The sequence below is a fragment of the Apodemus sylvaticus genome, chromosome 5 (assembly GCF_947179515.1).
Source record: "Apodemus sylvaticus chromosome 5, mApoSyl1.1, whole genome shotgun sequence".
Taxonomy (NCBI): domain Eukaryota; kingdom Metazoa; phylum Chordata; class Mammalia; order Rodentia; family Muridae; genus Apodemus; species Apodemus sylvaticus.
In genome coordinates this window covers 60,941,540-60,959,763 of record NC_067476.1, presented here as the reverse complement: position 1 = coordinate 60,959,763, position 18,224 = coordinate 60,941,540, and the positions used below count along the sequence as shown (strand labels likewise).

Sequence of the window (18,224 nt, the reverse complement as noted above, 5' to 3'; positions counted from 1 at the left end):
GCCATTTTCCCCACTGCTACTTCAAAAGGAGCAGAAGATAGATTGTCTTCTTTTGAAAGTTGTGTAAGTCATGTAGGAAAGTAGAAAGAACAAAACCATAAAGAGTAATATATAGTAATATACAGTGATAAGCAGCGACATACAGTAATATACAGCAATATACAGTGACATACAGTAATATACAGTAATATGCAGTAACATACAGCAATATACAGCAATATACAGTGACATACAATAATATACAGTAACACACAGTGATAAACAGCAGTATACAGTAATGTACAGTCACATACAGTAACATACAGGCAGATGCCAAGGAATATTGTGCACACATGACAGATGCTGTGAGAGACAATAGAGAGAAGGCACAGAAGCAGACAAGTGCATGAATCCTCTTCTGGGAATTCATCTCTGCTCTAGTAAAGACTAATTTGGATTAAAAGAAAGTTGCAAGTCCCAGTTGTGATGGTGCACACATTAGATCCTAGCACTCTAGGCAGAAGCAGGCAGATCTGGTGAGTTTCAGGCTAGCTTGGTCTATATACTGAATCCAGGACAGCCATGACTTTATAGTGAGATGCTGTCTCAAAAACAAAAACAAAAACAAACAACAGAGAGAGAGAGAGAGAGAGAGAGAGAGAGAGAGAGAGAGAGAGAGAGAGATATTAAGAAAGGATTTGGTGGGTGAATGGGTAGCTATCTCTGAAGCAAAGGAGCTCATTCCTAACCTTGTATCAGTGTGAGCATCAAACTCTGCTCCTTTCTTCCTTAAAAATATGAGATGAACACAAAATGTTTAACAACCTCTCGCGTTCACCTTCGAATTTAACACAGATCTTAATAAAGCTTCAAAATAGTCTTCTATTGGCTATTTATAATTCTCCCTTTCAACATTTGTGTGTGTGTGTGTGTGTGTGTGTGTGCTGTGCTGTGCTTTGCCATTTTTCATTGAACTAATTTATATAACTTTTGGCTTTGTTTTCTTATATGACACCAAGTAATTGTAAATCGGGCATAGTTTATTTATTAATTAAACGGTTCCCTAGCTGCCATCTGTTGTTGATTTCCTATGAAGTAGACACACTTCCTTCCGAAAACATTGAAGTCACAAACCGCTGGTAACGATCATTTTAGAGATAAAATTCCATAAACTCAAGTCAGCCTCTGACATTCCCTAAGTGCCATTGAGCCAGGGCAGGGGATTAAAGCCGTATCCTACTGTGTGCTCTCGGAAGTAGAGACAGACTTTATCTGCCTAATATTGGCAGCAGGGGGTGGGCGGTAGGGAAGGCTGGGTAAATCAGGACTATTCTAGTGACGTCCGGCTTTGTTGTAGGTTTGCCTCTGTGCTCCCGCTGTCTTCTGACACTGCAATCCCTCTGCTCAATGGTTTTTCTCTGAAGGGGCACAGTGGTTGGGCCTCGGCAGGACTTCCCACTTACAATGCTCTGAAAGCCAGGGGCAGCCGGGGTGGAAACAGGAGACTTCTGGAAGGCGTGGCCTGGGAGGATCTGTTTTCTATTTTCTCCTCTGTATTGAACTCATCTGGATGAGAACCGTTTTCCTGTTTACTATTATCATTACCTGTGTGGGGTATTTTGCTTGCACGTTTATTTCCCCTGTTAGATGAAACCGCCCGTGGGAAGAGTTAGATAATAAATGCAATATTTCAGTGAGAACACTCCGGGGTGGGGTGGGGCGGAATCCAAGTGCTTTAAAGTAGGCTCCACTCATCGGCTTTAAAAATGAGAAACTCAAAAGTTCCAATTCTACAGGGCAAAGAAAAACTCGGGTGGAAGCAGGGAGGGAGGGCGGAAGAGAAGGAAAGATGGAAAGAAACAAACTCCTTTTCATGTTCCTGTGGGTCTATTTGTTCTCTTGCAATGTTCCCCCTTTGTGAAGGTCAGTTTCTCCACAGTTATTCCAATCGCAGGTCCCTGGAGTCATTAGCTGGATAGGGCCCTGCCATTGCTCTCGGGAGGCTGCGGTCTCTGCGACGACGACGTGGACATTTAAAGTGACTTTGCTCGCGCCTTCCAGCCTGAATTTCTGCAGGCCAACGTGCGCTCGGGTTTGCTGTGAGAAAATAGCTGCGGGGAGCGAGGCACAGTGTGGGCTCGCGTGGCGGGATCCAGGGGCGCGCATCTCTGCGGTGCCTTGAGGTCGGTTCTCCCCTGGGGACCAAGGGGTCGTCTATGGAATCGGAGCCCGGAATGGAGTGGGAAAGGTGCGCGGCTCCTGCCGGGAGCTGCCTGGGGCTACAACACAGTTAGACAGGGTCTCACACTCCAGTCTCCGGAAACTCACAGCCTTCTCGGAAGGAGGAGCCGGACCGCAGGGGACCGCGGGGCGGAGCTCTTGTCAGCCGAGGTGGGAAGGCGCAGCTGCGAGCCAAGGCGCTGACCTCCTCTGAGCTACTCCGGCGGCTCGTAGGATCTTCCCGACCCTGAAGGACTTGGCAAACTCCTACCTCCGCTCCCATTAGCCTTTACCAAATCTCCTTCCTTAGGGTCCCTCATCGCATCTCACTTTGCAGAATTTATCGCTTCTTCCAACACCTTTTTGTAACACCCCAGAACTCCGAGTCCCTTAACTGAATTTGACTTTTGTTTTTATTTCTCTCTGGCTTCCTCTTCTGCCCCCTCAGCTGATTGATGTGCGAAGGCTGATGTCTCTGCCAGAGCGAGAGGAATAAATAGATGCTGCCTCGCCTAGAGGCTTAGACGCCTGGGAAGAGCAGCCAGCGCAGCAAAGCACCGGGCTCCGCCAAGCTCGTGGACCGAACCTGGGAGGACTTGGATCACTGTGATTGTCCCGGGAGGGGACAGCTCCCCAGGTCGTTGTGCTCACCCTTCGGAACCGCAGCGGGAGACTTCGGAACGAACGAGCCTCTCGCGTCCGTCGCCCGGCTGCGCCCTGACCCATCCTGCTGGGACCATGGTCTGCCGCGGCTCCGGACGGATGCTGCTAGGATGGGCCGGGCTGCTAGTCCTGGCTGCTCTCTGCCTGCTCCAGGTGCCCAGAGCCCAGGCTGCAGCCTGTGAGCCTGTCCGCATCCCCCTGTGCAAGTCCCTTCCCTGGAACATGACCAAGATGCCCAACCACCTGCACCACAGCACCCAGGCTAACGCCATCCTGGCCATCGAACAATTCGAAGGGCTGTTGGGCACCCACTGCAGCCCGGATCTTCTCTTCTTCCTCTGTGCCATGTACGCACCCATCTGCACCATCGACTTCCAGCACGAGCCCATCAAGCCCTGCAAGTCTGTGTGTGAGCGCGCCCGACAGGGCTGCGAGCCCATCCTCATCAAGTACCGCCACTCGTGGCCAGAAAGCTTGGCCTGCGAGGAGCTGCCGGTGTACGACCGTGGCGTGTGCATCTCTCCCGAGGCCATCGTCACCGCGGACGGAGCGGGTGAGTCCTGAACTTTGCCCGACCTTTGAGAAGTTAGTTGCCTTTATCATCTAGCTCGCGTTTTGCCCTTCTGAGCACTTACCTTTCCTCTAAGACACCCTCTAGTTCTTTTACTTAAAAGCAAAACAAAACAACAACAAAAAATGTTTCGCTTATTCTCTCAGGCAAACTCGGTCTCTTCCAACAGGTGATCGGATCCATCCATTCCTTCCCCACTCGTCACACCCAACCTCCAAAGCCTCCCTTCCCTCCCCACTCTCTGCATGTGGGAATTAACTGCATCACTAAATGACATTTAACCTTCTTCTCTGTTTCTTGGTGAATTCTTTTGCAATCTCGATCTTTAGTGTTTTCACGGCTTACAGTTGTACGGAGACACCAGAAAAAACGAAAACCCTTATTTTCTTCTAATCATTAGAAGCGCTAATTTAGTTTCAGTAAACTTCTAAGACAGAGATCTATTAGTGACATGTGCTTGCCCAGAGCCCAATTTCGTCTGTTACCATCACCTTTCAACCAATTTCCCCTCCTCTTGATAAAATAGATGGTAATTCCATTCCAGAATGAAAGAGCTATGAGATATTATTGCTATGCCCTGCTAATTAACTTCTGTTGCTCTCTTCAGCCAGATAGCTGAGGAACTGAAAATAGCAGGCCCTTTGCACATGCCCACGTGCCGTCAAGTAATTTTGTATATGGCATATGGGTGAGTGGAATTATATTTGGGGCATGTCATCTTCATAGCCTTATATAGCTTTGCTTTTAATCTCACCCGTTATCTCACCCAAACTGTGTGTGTATACACGACCCACACATTCACCCTTTCCCCATTATAAGACTGTATTATAGCTCTATGTTTAATGGGTTCAATCACAATTTGATTTTTTCACAGATGTTTGGTCTAATTGTGACATTCATAACTTTGAGGCCATCCTGTCCCCCACCCCAAATCAGTCCAGTTCAATGCGGAATGTTTCAGTAAACTCAGCATTTCCCTGCTAGGTAACCCAAGACTCAGATTTTTTTCCTTTATGTTTTTTAAAGAGAAAGCTTGAACAAAGGAACTAGCGATTCTCTCTCAGCATCTCCCAGGATCGCCTGTTCTTCAGTGTGTCTCACTCGGTTGTTCCATCTCTGCTCATTTCCTTCTGTTTCTCAGCTTGCTCATGCCCTCAGTCCTTACCTCACGAACCAGCGGGGCTGATTCAGAAAAATTACATTCACCAACTAAGAGAGGGAAAGTCAGGAATAGTTGAAAAACAAGACAGAACAGAAAGATCTCATATCTTCGTCATGGTCAATTTACTTAGCGTATCACCACAACTATAGGTACTGTCTTCTTAATATCAATTATGAATCAAAAGCTAGCTTTATAAGTCAGTCTGAAAGAAATGTATTCTGTTCACTGTTGGGTAAAAGGGAATTCTGAGCCCTTGTACTAAGGTCCCAGGCCTGCAGACATTGCTGTTACAGCTCAATGTAGTTGCTATCCTGGCTTGACAGACACCTTTAAAGTCAACCAAATGCTAGCACTCCTCTCTGGCTAAGCACAAGGAGTAGTGCATTTCTCGCTGAAATCCATGCTTCCCTTAGAAGACAGACTGCTTCTAAGCCTAAGCCTAGAAAAGGAAATATATTTATTTATTATATGCAAGTACACTATAGCTGTCTTAAGACACCCCAGAAGAAGATATCAGATCTCATTACGAATGGTTGTGAGCCACCATGTGGTTGCTGGGATTTGAACTCAGGACCTTCGGAAGAGCGGTCAGTGCTCTTAACTGCTGAGCCTTCTATCTCTCCAGCCCCCAGGAGTGAGGTTTGACAAGGCTAAGGGCTCTCGAAGGCCGTAGTCAATGTGGATGGGAAGCAGTTTCTTTAAGAGTCCCTGACTTGCCTATCCCCATGGGCCAAACATAGCATAACTGTCTCACAGAAACACTCAGAGAGACATGCGTAGAGACAGTTCGTCACTCCGAGGAATATGCCTGCTGAGCGTCTCAGAAGTTCCAGAGGAGGATTTGTTTTACTGATAGCAGCGCTGGAAGCAATACACCCGCGGGCAGGAGGCAATCAGTATGCTGCCTCTCCTCCGTTTCCATGGGAAAAGAAAACGCAAGCTAAGGATGGGGTTGGCCTGAGAGGTCGCCGGACTTCCGGCTTGTTGAAAAATTACATATTCCCGAAGTTTGGTGAAACCACCAGAGACCCAGAATTACTTAATATGGTGATGTGGGGCCGGAGAGATGGTTCAGTGGTTAAGAGCATCGACTGCTCTTCTAGAGGACCTTGGTTTGATTCCTAGTACACACATGGGAGATTAATAACATCTGTAACTCTCGTTCTGTGAGATTTGATGCCCTCTTCTGGCCTCCATGAGTACTGCACACATATAGTGCACAGATAAACACTCTTCGGGTGCAAACTTAAGAGTGCAGAACCAGATTAAGTTTCTTGTGTATTTTGTGTCTACTGTAAAGTGAGGTTTTGAGCACTACTGTTTGGGAACAGCTCGATTTGGCCATTTTGCCAATTAGTTGAGACTCTTGGGCAAATTCGTAGCGCTGAACCAGGTGCTGAATCTCTACATGAGCCCATGTTTGGGCTATAGGGAAACGGTACAACCTCTTCAACCCTTACCTGTAAATAAAGGCAAAAGTGTTTGTATCCTAAGGGTATGGTGAAGACTAGATGGTCTGTGGGCTGAGTCAGACCTGGGGCAGAGAGATCACTGGACAAATCAGTGATATCATTTTCCTATTAATGCTGCTTGACTAACTTTTCCTTTTCCTTTTTATTTATTTATTTTTTGAACTTGCTAAATGCAGCAGACACAGCCTCACACTCTTATTACTTCATCCCCCCGGAGAGGAAGATGGACACTTTAATCAAACTGATGAAGCAAGTTTTATTTCTCTCAAATGCAGAAAATTAGTATTTCATTTCATAGAAATCAAGCTAGAACTCAGGTTAAGGAGTTTACTCCTATAGGAATAATAGGAAGAAAAGGGTGAGTTTGAGATCTGTTAACTAGAAATGGTTTATTAGAGGAAGAGTCTCGCAAGCCTCTGCCCCTCCCTGAGGATTTTTAAGCAGTTAATGGGGGGGGGTAGGGATGAGGGGATGAGGGCAGATCTGGGGGTCCGGCCCCTCCTGTATTATCGCAGTTTGTGGTTGCAGGCAAGGGAGACACATTTTCTTCAGTAGTGGGGCCACTATAAATAACTTGCTATAAATAACTTCTCACCCATGCTTCTGTAACTAATCCTCATTAATTTCACTGATTCATCAAAAAGAAAAAAATCAGTATTTTAAAAAAAATTTTTAAAAATATTGAACGTGTAAGACAAATGATAGGGTGTTTCACAGCTGTTTCTAGGACTCCTGCAGCTTGCAGTGCCAAGGGCTCTATAATCACACTGTTATTGCTGGCTTCCAGTTAGGACTAACATCCCTGTACCCACCAGGCTCTTGCACAACATATTCTTCAGGCTCTGGCCTGGCAGAGTCCTGCTACCTTTCACATGCAGAAATGACTATTTAATCATCTCTCCAGTCTCCAAGGAACAGGCAGCCTTTTCTTTAGTGTTAGCCCCGGTCTACAAATATTTGAGGGGCCAAATACCAAGAAGGAAGGATCTGAACAAGAACATGGAGGCGAGAATTTGAAGTTAAGACTAGAGAGAAAAAACACGAATCTAAGGATCTTTCATCATGTACATTCCAAAAAGAAGTCTGCGGGTCTTGGGGAGAGAATCTGTGTTATTAATTTTCTTTGGAAATAACCTATTCATCAAGCTTGCGAAATCTTAAACTGTCCCTAAGCTATTATTTAAATCAGTCACCTTTTGTGTTCTTTTTACCGAACTTTGAAATAATTATTTGAAGAGCAAATCTGACCACGCTATCTCTGGCCTTTGTCTTTCTGCTAGGTGTTTGAAAGAACACACGAGCCACTGGGTAGACATGTAATTTTGAGTAATGGAACACTAACGTCAGCGTATAAACTTAGAGACAATCACAGCTTCAGAGCTGCAAGCCCTTAGTTGGTTTTGTCATTCGTTTTGTATTTTTAGCCACTCGATGACATTGGCATCAACCAGCACTGGTATATACTGAGGGGAATGAATGATTGGTAATTGTTAGAGCACATGCTCAACAGCAACCACAGCAGGAAGAGAGACCTGCAGTCTTAGGACCTGGGTTCTTAGCGTTGCTAGAACAAAACGGATAACACATACGGTGCTCTAGGTGTTGCCGTACGAGGTGTACACACGAGTTCTCATCACAGCTGCATGGTACGTGTTGTTACTCCCATTCACAGGAAAGAATGGAAAGGCACACATCAAGTTAACTCAGTGAGCGAGAAGACAGGGTTCAGACCAGAGTATGGTCTACGCTACCCATCTTCCCTTGCTAAGAAAAGGGATTTTAATCCATTTGGAGAATCCGTGCCTTTTGTTCATTTGGTTAAAGTTAAAGGAGCAAAGTATTTTCATTGTGTTGACCCATGGCTTCAAAGAACAAAAGGTCACCCAGGACAATGGGTTCCAAGAGACAAGGAATGGCTGTTTGATCGCACTGCTGATAGGAGAGAATGCCCAGTCCAGATCCATCTAAGGAAAGGCCCTCAGGCTGCTCATCCCCTAGAGCTCCCTGCTCTTTAGCTTGCTTTTAGCAGTTGCAAGTCTTCAGCACTACAGTTATCCAGGCTTAGGAACCTGCCTTGATTCTGTCTCTTTCTCATCCCTGGTGGTCAGTGGGTATCACGTGCCACTCCTCTTTTCTGTTATTTTCTTTGGGCTCTCTGCACCCCACAGCGATTATGGCAGAGCACCTGTGGCTGGCTCCTTGACTGCAGTAGTCCTCTTTCCTCTTCTGGCAGGATGGTTGTTTAGAAACTGTGTAACGATTGCTTACCTCCTTTGGGTCTCCCTCGTTTAGACCCACTCTCCTCCCCCTCTCTCTGGAGGTTCACTCTTTGTCCCATCTCTAGTCAAGCCAAGCCGGAGGACATGCATTTCCCTTCACACCGCTGTTCTCACACAGGCTCTTCCTGAAATTTCTGTGACATCACTACAAACACTTGAGATACAGAATCTAGCTCTCCTGTTTCCACCCAGAACAGTTTTGATGGTAGAATTTCAGATTTTAATTATGTTAAAAAATTTATTGGAAACTTTTGTATTTCTCTCATACAATTTTAACAGTTGAATACTCAATGTTTAAAAAGGTATAGAAACATTTCTGGTAATAAGTTTATGAAATAAGGAAAACCTTCTCCTTGGCTACATTGTTTCAAAGGAGTTCTTTTTTTCCCCCAAGAAGCTTTATTTTATCATTTCATATCAACCGTAAATGCATGGTGTTTTAAATGCGGACTAATATGATTTATTAATCTTGAGGGAGATTATTTAAATAAACCATGTGTATTTTATCTCATCATTCCTCAGGAATGGAAACATTGCATTTTGCTTTAATATTTGGATACATTTATCATGAATAAAGTCTGAATAGGATAAAAGTCATGAAATTAATGGTTTATGTTTAAGTTAGTCAAGACCTTGTAAACAACTAGTATTTGTTGTTTTTCGTCTTTTTTTTTTTATACATCTTTATTTGCATGTTAGCTCAAAGCCACATATGTAGCTCAGTGGTAGAACCCATGTTCATGAAGCGCTTGATTAAATACACCACACCTCAAATCCTTCTTCATTTATGTTTTATGTGAAAAATAAGGACAGAGAAAGACTGCTGTTTTGTTAGGTTAAGTAGAGGCGTTGAGTTCATTTAGCATTAAGTGTTAATACAAGTATACAACTCTTGGATGAAAGTGTGAGTTGAGTACCAGCAAGAATCCTGTCTGATGGTTAGTAACTGTGTCTCTCAGCCGGTGTACACAGCACAATTCATTAGAGGCTGCTCTCCTAATTAGAAGACAGAAGGCCATTATCATTACCATTTTCTGGGATTATAGCATCGTGAGAAGAACCAATGGTGAATCCCAATTATTGCCACATCTATTAATTGTAATGGCTGGAGAGATCTACAAGCGCTAGGCTTCCTTTGTGCTGAACTATTTAGTCTGCATTTAACAAAGAGCCTGGAGTTCTTTCTGGATTTCCCATAGACTCTGTGCCAGGAGAGTATGACACAGCCATTCATTGACAAAGGTATGCTTGGTTCTATCTGTCATAAAGTCACACACTTGGCTCAGTGCCTGATATTTGTATGGCCTTTGCTGGAATATAATATTCATTTACAGCATTTATGAAATTCAAGAACACGAGATTTATTAAGTGCTAAAATTTTACCCGTACGTGATGCCAGTTCATGAGCAGTAACTGTCAATCACATCTGAGAAAGGACCTCCTCCTTATTCAACCCCCAATAGTGGGGCAGCCACACAGCCCTAATAAGGAACCATTTCCTGGAGACAAATGATTCTAAACCAAGACAAGCTGTTACAGAATTTACACTTCATCGGTGATATCCTGAGGTAATCAGTCTGTCATCATTCTTTATTCTGTCACCTTCCAGATTTTCCTATGGATTCAAGTACTGGACACTGCAGAGGGGCAAGCAGTGGTGAGTGCACAGTTATTCCTGTCTTCATTTGTGGTCTAGATAATTTTTGATATGGTTTTCATACCTAAGTTTTATTTGCAGATACTTGTGTCCTGTTTTAAAAATAAACATAAAAATGAATTCTATATTTATGCTGACTTTATTTTTTGTTTTAGTGTATTAAAATCGACCTCTTGGCTTATAGTTTGGTTTACAAAAATGTTAATGAATACAAGATTCATGTAACCCTAGTTTTTCAGAATGCAGACTAATTCTGTCATCACTTCCCATACTCCTCCATGTATAATCTTTTATAATTACACGTTTCACCTGCTTTTAAGCACTAGCTATTCTCTGGCACTATAATGTCCTTTGGGAATTGTCACATAGATGGAATCTTGGGATGTAGGTTCAGTGGTAAAGTATATAATCTTTCGATCTGCCAATCTGTTTCCATACAACCTGCAACCTGGAAGTGAGCACTGTAGAACTGGCTCCAAAAGTGGAAAGTCTCCAACTACTCCTCTCTTGCGACCCATCCCTCTAGCCATCCTAAAGCAATGCTAATAGTAATAGCTAGGTCAAGTAGCCTAAAACCCCCACAAAGAAGACCCTTCCTCTCTGATTAGGGAGCCAGTGGTACTAAGAGACCAGGCAGATCCTGATGTTTGGTTCATAGCCACCCACTTCTTGGCCCCAGATGCAGTAGCCATCACCAGAAATGAACTGCAGAATGGGAAAAATAATGTCTTAGGATTCCATCAAGGATCAAAGTGGAGTGCTCCAAGGAATTGAATAGTAGTGGGAGAGAGAGAGAGAGAGAGAGAGAGAGAGAGAGAGAGAGAGAGAGAGAGGTAGAGGCAGAGACAGACACACACAGAGAGAAGCTTGGGAAATGATCTTGCATGCATGATTGCAAACTGCTAGATTCACCCTTGGCTATGTGTTCATTTGACTAAGCAATGTTCCACAGACTGAGGAATTAACTATGGATTATACATCACCTTGATAGCATGCCTGGATTGAATCTAAACACTGTTCAGAGTACAGAAAAGCCCACAATTGTGTGTTGGTAGTGCAAAACTGAAAAATCACATATGTGTTTTTGTTTTGCCTTGAGACAAGGTTTCCCTTCCTAATCTTGCTATTGTTTATGTTTGAGCATTCCTAAGTAACTGCTTCATGCCCTCTTCTCCCAGACTGTGTTCAGTGAGAGAAAAAGAATGGGTCTAATTATTCCATCTACCACACAGTAAACCTTTTAATAAAGTGCAAAAAAAAGACCAAAACCAAATAAGCTGGTGCATTCTTTTTTTTTTTTTTTTTTTTAGCACTGCCTTGTAAAGACCACACAGCAGGATACTGGATGTTAGAGTGTTCTAGAAGCCTCTGAGTTGCTGCTGCCACTTTTACATTTCTTTACAACATAACTTCTAGTCAGGGTTCTAACAACTGCAGATTACTTTTGCCTGGTCTTGAATTTTGTATGAATAAATCCTTGGCTTTTCCTGTGTGCACAGTGGCTTTCTTCGCTCTTCTTTACATGCGTGACAGTTTTAGTTTTCATTGATAACTATTCTGTCCATCATTAAACATACCACGCACAATTCTTCCTGCCATTACTAGATATTAGGGTTGTGTCCTATTTCTGTGACTGTGTCTAAATGCTGCTCAGTTTCTACATAGTTGGGTTTTTTTCCGGTAAGTTTCACTGATTTTGGTCAGTGTCCTACAGTTTGCCGGGTGAAAGGGAACCATATTTGTCAATTCATAAATAAGTTAGGAATAAAGATTTTCACTGAACTGGTCCCATGCATTGAGTATTATCATTAGGTTGGCAAGTATCTGACCTTAGGTACTGCCCATCAAAAGTAGCCCTAAGAACCATTTACCTTACATAAAAGTAACTGATTTAAAATTTTTTAGAATTTTCAAAGATGAAATCTTCATTTTAGTATCTAAATGCAGATTACGTGGATTGCAGAGCGTGGGATGGGAGAGTGCAGGTGGAGTTGGCAGCCACTGCCCTGATTAGCATTGTATGCTCCTTTTAATGGCCATGGCTGAGCCAAAGGTGCCACCACCACCACTACCACCACCGCATCGCAATTTCCCAGTGCCTCCTACCATCTCACAACCCCTCACCCTGATCCTGAGACAGGAAAAGGTACTGAAGAGCACTCCAACCACACCCACAGCAGACTCAGTGACAGGTTTGCATCCTGCTAAAGCAGCAGGCTGCAGTTGCCCCTCCCCCTCCCCCTTCCCCTCCACCACCCCTTTCCCCCACCCCCTTCCCCCATCCCCTCCCCTCTAACAACCCTCTGCCACCTCCCCCCACTCCTGCTCCTCCCCAACCAAGGACCCATGGCCACTCACATCTTACTTCCCAGAGAGTGCTCATCCTGGGTGCTTATTTAGACTATGTGGTGATGCAATGAGGAACATCTTTGGTTACACAAAAGTAGCCATTCTTGGTGTCTGCGTTACTTTGAGGACCACTCCTTCTGTTGCATCTGTGTAAAACAAACTAAAAAGTTCACTTGTTCAGTAATGCGATTGGTCAGTCAGAATTTCTTGTCAAGTGTGAGCTGTCAATTCTTCTGAAAGTTATGGTGACAGTTTCAGTGTATCCATGAGCAACAACATCAATAACAAACAATATACAAAAAAATGGATCCATTTGGAGCAGGGCATGGTGGTGCACACCTTTGATTTCAGCTATCTAGAGACAGAGACAGTGCTCTGGAGGCAAAGGAAATCTCTCAGTTCAAGGCCAGCCTGGTCTGCAGAGTGGGCTCCAGGAGAATCACGGCTACACAGAGAAACCCTGTCTCAAATCCAAAAACAAAACTCCAAACATACAAACACCCCCAAACAGCAACAACAACACAAAACTAGCTCCACTTGGAAAACCTCATTGTGAGTGGAGTGTTCCTGGAATCAGAGTTTTTGGTCCCCTCTCCCAAAAATGTTTTTCTGTTCTCTGGTCTAATGGGGGCGAGGAAAACAAGAGAGAAATGAGAGTTCATTCTGTTTATGGGGGTGGGGTGGGGGGACACATTGACATAGTCACATGTTTCAAAAGTAGACATAGTTTGCTCACACTCAGAATTTTATCCTTTGTAGAAAGGTCGCAGCTGAAAAGGCTCATGATAAAACAGGAAATGAGGAAGGCCCCAAAGCATCATCCCCGCCATCCTGACCCCTGTCCAAAATGTCAAGCTGTTTGTGTCTGGAATTTGGGGAAGACATTCTTTCCCTCCAATTAGTTTACTTGCTGCCTTAACACTTAACTTTTTTTTTCCTCTTCTGTTTCAGAGATAATGACTCTGAACAGCTTCCAATTTGTGAGTGTATTTTCCTGTCGTAAATCTACTATCATAAAAGAAATAGACATTCTGTATTTCACAGCATGGGAATGTGAATCACAACAAATCAACATAGAAAATTAAGAGGGATGTTTAATTTCTTCAAGGAAAGCGTATGGTTTTTGTTTATTTATTTCTCAGTTTAGTTTTATTTGTTTTTTTTGTTGTTGTTGTTGTTTGTTTGTTTTTTGAGGTAGGGTCTATGCAGCCCAGGCTGGCCTTGAACTCCCTATGCTTCTGAAGATGAGCATGGGCTTCTGATCCTGCTGCCTCCACTTCCCACGCTCTGGGGCGGCATCTGCAGCCACCACACTTGGTTTCAAGCATTGCTGGAGAGGAAGCCAGGACTGTGTGCATGCTAACATGAACCCTGACAGTGAAGCCACAGTCCCAGGCCAGCGTGTTGGTCTTTGGAAATTAACCAAAAATAATTCTAGTTTTGCACGTGTGATGACAACCAATTTATGAGCATTTACTTTAAACACACACACACACACACATGCATGCACGCACAAATTGTGTGCACAACCAAACAACTTCACTGGCCATTCCCAATATGAATATCAGCTTGCTATGGCCTCTACTCTCCTTTCTACAAACACTCGCTTACTTCAGAGGCTGAATTAACCAGTCACAACTAGGGGAAGTTAGCAAGGCTAAATAGGAATTTTTGTGATTGTGCTGAAGTTTATAGGTCTTTCTCCAACCTAAGGGAGCTGTCATTTCGAACGAATTCTCTTTCTTTGTCATTCTCTTCCTTGAGCTGGTAGCAGAATTGTCTTAGTGCTTCTGTGCCCCAGGCACACGCACTTCCCAAGGAGCTCAAGGCAGGGCCCACTCAGTTCATGAGAGTGTCTCCCTCTTAGAATTCATCTGCCCTAGAGCTTCTTAGTCATATCTCTGACTGTGGTTCTGGTCCCTCCCCCAGAAGAATGGCATATTCCTATTTCCTAGCCACCTATCCTACCTTTATTTCAAACATAGTTGATTCGACAACAACAACAGCAACCTTTTAGTTGAAAACTTCCATCTTGAAGGATGTGGCGTCATCTCCTTCCCAGGCTCCCTGCAGGAGAGTGTCAGCGTTGGTTTAGTCCATCCATCCTCCCATTCTTCAAGAAAAGTAATGGAAACTCTTTCTCCCAGACCCACTGCAGATCAGGGGCTAGAGATAAAGCGATCAGTGGGCGGCCATTTCTCCGTTCTCCTCCCTCTTGTCTGGACCTGGCACTGAGCAGACCGACCCTGTCATGGCAGTGGGGTCTGTTTTGTCCTTTCATTCTTTAAGGACATCATAAAACAGTTGAAGGGCAAACAAAGTTGCATTGACTCATTTTAGAGAATTTGAATGACTCTTAGAGCCAAAAAACCTTGTGAAGTGCTATTTATTTAAATATTTCTGAAAATTTAATCTTGAAGAAAAAAATGGAATTTCCTCTTCTTAGTGATGCAATGTTAGTCCTTGCAATCTTAAGCAATTTCCTTTTACAGAGCACAAATCATTATGAACTGAGTCCCTTATTACAAAATTCCAGGTTTGTTTTTATAACTGAGTTTGACCCCATGTTACTTTTGTTTTTTAACCTTTTTTTTGTTACCTAGGTTCAGCAGTCAATTTGTAATGTTTTTCCCTAACTCAAAATAATATGTGTATATATGTATATATATATATATATATATATATATATATATATATATATTTTATGAAGTTGACTTTATACATACATATATTTCATTTGGCACATGCATATATTCAGAAAATTCGTATCATTTTAAATATTCAATGAGTAGCAGCTAAGACACTTCATTTTATGGAAAAATGAAAAAAAAGTCTTGTGAATTTCTAGTTAATGGTATTTTCTAAGGTCTAGATTACTTAGAGTAAAATGAACCAATGTCTAGTGTATGCTGCCTTGAGTTTTGGCATTGTCTGCACCCATGCAACAACCATCACTGAGTCTGGGATAAAGGACATTGTTGTCATCGTTAAGAGATTTCCCATTCTAGCCTGGCAGGTTCTAATTTTCACTGCTATAAATTTGAACCATTACATCTTCACACAGATCAGCAGCACAGCTGTATCTTATGCCTTTGGCAGCTCTTGCTTACTATAATGCTTGTGAATTGTATCTATTCAGTTGTTTCATTGTTTCCAGTGTATAATGCACCTTCAAATGGTATGATACCAGTAAAATTAGAAGCTTCTAGCCATTTATCTATTGAGTCCAGCTTGATGGAGTTACTGGTTTCTGATTCTTCAGGAACTGTTTATCATAACGCCCTCTCAAACTCTTTCCCTCCACTTCCTGTTTTATTACTGAGACCAGACAACTAGGATTCTGATGGATTTTGTTTTTCATGTCCTAGGAACATTAAGACTCTAGAGTTTTTCCATCAAGTATCCTTTTGATGACTAGTATCAGGGTGAGTGAGTGTGGTTGGCCGTGGTTGGCCATGAGGGCAGACTCTCTGGATGTCTTCCTGTCTCCTTGTTTCTAGAAGGCTAGTGGGGTGAATGCTCTGAAGCGCAGATTATTTCTAGGCTATTCTCTGTCAGAAAGCTGCCCCAACAAGTCTGACACCCGCCTGTTTGGATGTTCTATTTGGATGATTTGTGACTGAGCTGAAGAGCCACTCCCCTAGCACCCTGTTCCACTGCGGCCATTGTCTTTCACAGGCAGGCTTGACTCTGCCACACAGCCATGGTTCTGACTTTGTAATCTTAATCTCAAGCATTCCACTCTTCAGTAACTTCCACCCTTCCTTCCAGATGATTTGTTCTGAAACTGTAGCTGCTGGTTTTTCCTTCTCCTTTGTTACTGCCTGCACTTACTGTCTGTCCAGCCTCTGACTTCTTTAAGTGAGATTACTGGTTATGAGAATGGTTTTCTTTTTTGTTGTTGTTGTTTGTTTGTTTGTTTAAAAATTTTTTATTCGATATATATTTTTTATTTACATTTCAAATGATTTCCCCTTTTCTAGCCCCCCCACTCTCCGAAAGTCCCGTAAGCCCCCCTCTCTCCCGTCCTCCCACCCACCCCTTCCCACTTCCCCGTTCTGGTTTTGCTGAATACTGCTTCACTGAGTCTTTCCAGAACAAGGGGCCACTCTTCCTTTCTTCTTGTACCTCATTAGATGTGTAGATTATGTTTTGGGTATTCCAGTTTTCTAGGTTAATATCCACTTATTAGTGAGTGCATACCATGATTCACCTTTTGAGTCTGGGTTACCTCACTTAGTATGATGTTCTCTAGCTCCATCCATTTGCCTAAGAATTTCATGAATTCATTGTTTCTAATGGCTGAATAGAGAATGGTTTTCTTGAAAACATGTTCAATTCTCTTCCCCCTCCCCTCATTTTTGGTCTCAAATTCTTAACTCGATTCAGCGGAGTGAATCACTCAAATTGGTGACACACTTCAGGAAAAAAACCTTATTGAAGAAGCAATTTGTGTGGCGGGTTTCTCTATTACCCAGTTTGTCGTTCATTTAAAACATCAGTTCCATGCTCTCTCCTTGCACCCCACAGCTGTGTCCTGTATCTTCCTGCTGCACAAGGGCATCATTCCATCCTTCAAGGAGAGAGTGAAAGCTGTTGAAGGGGCAGCTCTCATCCCCCCACTCACACATTCATCATCTGGTCACTGTCAATAGCCTCTGTCCTTACCACTTGTGTGGTAGACAAATGTCTGCTTTTCAAAGCCCTGTTCTCCATTTCCCCCCCAGTCTTGTAATCTCCTTGCTGATTAAATTCAATGGACCCTTTTATTTGTTAACTAACTTCAGCTTTGAGGGGCATTTGACATAGAGATTGCCCTCTTTCCCCCTTAGGATTTCCTGTTTTTCCAGCGTTTGTGACTCCCTCCCTTTCTGTGTTTCCCCACATCTCTTAATGATGCTTCTTCTAGGTCTCCCTCTCTCTTTCCTCCTTCTCTTCTCTTCTCTTCTCTTCTCTTCTCTTCTCTTCTCTTCTCTTCTCTTCTCTTTTTTCTTTTCTTTTCTTTTCTTTTCTTTTCTTTTCTTTTCTTTCTCTCTCCCTTCCTTCCTTCCTTTCCTTCCTTTCCTCCCTTTCATTTCTTTCATTTCTTCCTTCCTTCCTTTCTTCTTCCCTTTGCCCCCTCCTAACTCTCTTTCTTTCCAAGTTGGCAAGAAGTGTTTTTAACTGACTGTAACTCACCTTTCTAGATTTATATTTGAAGACCACTTCCACAGAGACCACCAGGTCTTAGACCACCAGAGCAGCTTAGACCACTAGGTTCTGCACTGCACACACATAGTGTGATTCTTTTTCATAACATACACAGAGTTGCAGATTGTCTTGTGTGTTGTTATTTTGTACCTTCTGAACTGGCCGTGTTGCCCATCAGGTGTCCTACAATCAAGGGACAGAGCCTAGAATGTGGCATGCCAAGTAAATATTAGTACAGCAAATTAATGAACACACCAGTGGCTGAAAGGCTTCAATAGATATCCTGTTTAAGCCGGCCTATGGTGGCGCACTCCTGTAATCCCAGCACTCTGGGAGGCAGAGGCAGGCGGATTTCTGAGTTCGAGGCCAGCCTGGTCTACAGAGTGAGTTCCAGGACAGCCAGGGCTACACAGAGAAACCCTGTCTTGAAAAAACCAAATCCAAAAAAAAAAAAAAAAAGATATTCTGTTTACTTTTTCTGCTTCATATCTAGGAGTCCTGGCTGTCCCAGGGGTATAAAGTAGAGGACACCTTCTTTTCTACAGCAGGAAGACACTGGCATGATGTGGTAGATATTTCCAGGTGTCTAAAACTACCGAACACTGCTTTGAGGCAGTTGAAAGTATATGAAGGCCAGAACTGAGGTTATAGGTCTTTACATTGTATGGCTTTTTTGTGAGTC

The 18,224-nt window shown here is 43.3% G+C and overlaps 1 protein-coding gene across 1 annotated transcript in view; it reads left to right on the top strand.

Annotated features, from left to right (window-relative positions):
* The first annotated feature begins 2,370 nt into the window (after nt 1-2,370).
* Frzb (frizzled related protein) overlaps nt 2,371-18,224 on the top strand; it is a 33,206-nt gene continuing 17,352 nt past the window's right edge. The window contains exons 1-2 of the mRNA XM_052182794.1: nt 2,371-3,415; nt 9,956-10,003. Of these exons, the coding sequence (XP_052038754.1) occupies nt 2,938-3,415; nt 9,956-10,003 (526 nt within the window). The 5' untranslated portion in view covers nt 2,371-2,937. The remainder of the gene's footprint in view (nt 3,416-9,955; nt 10,004-18,224) is intronic.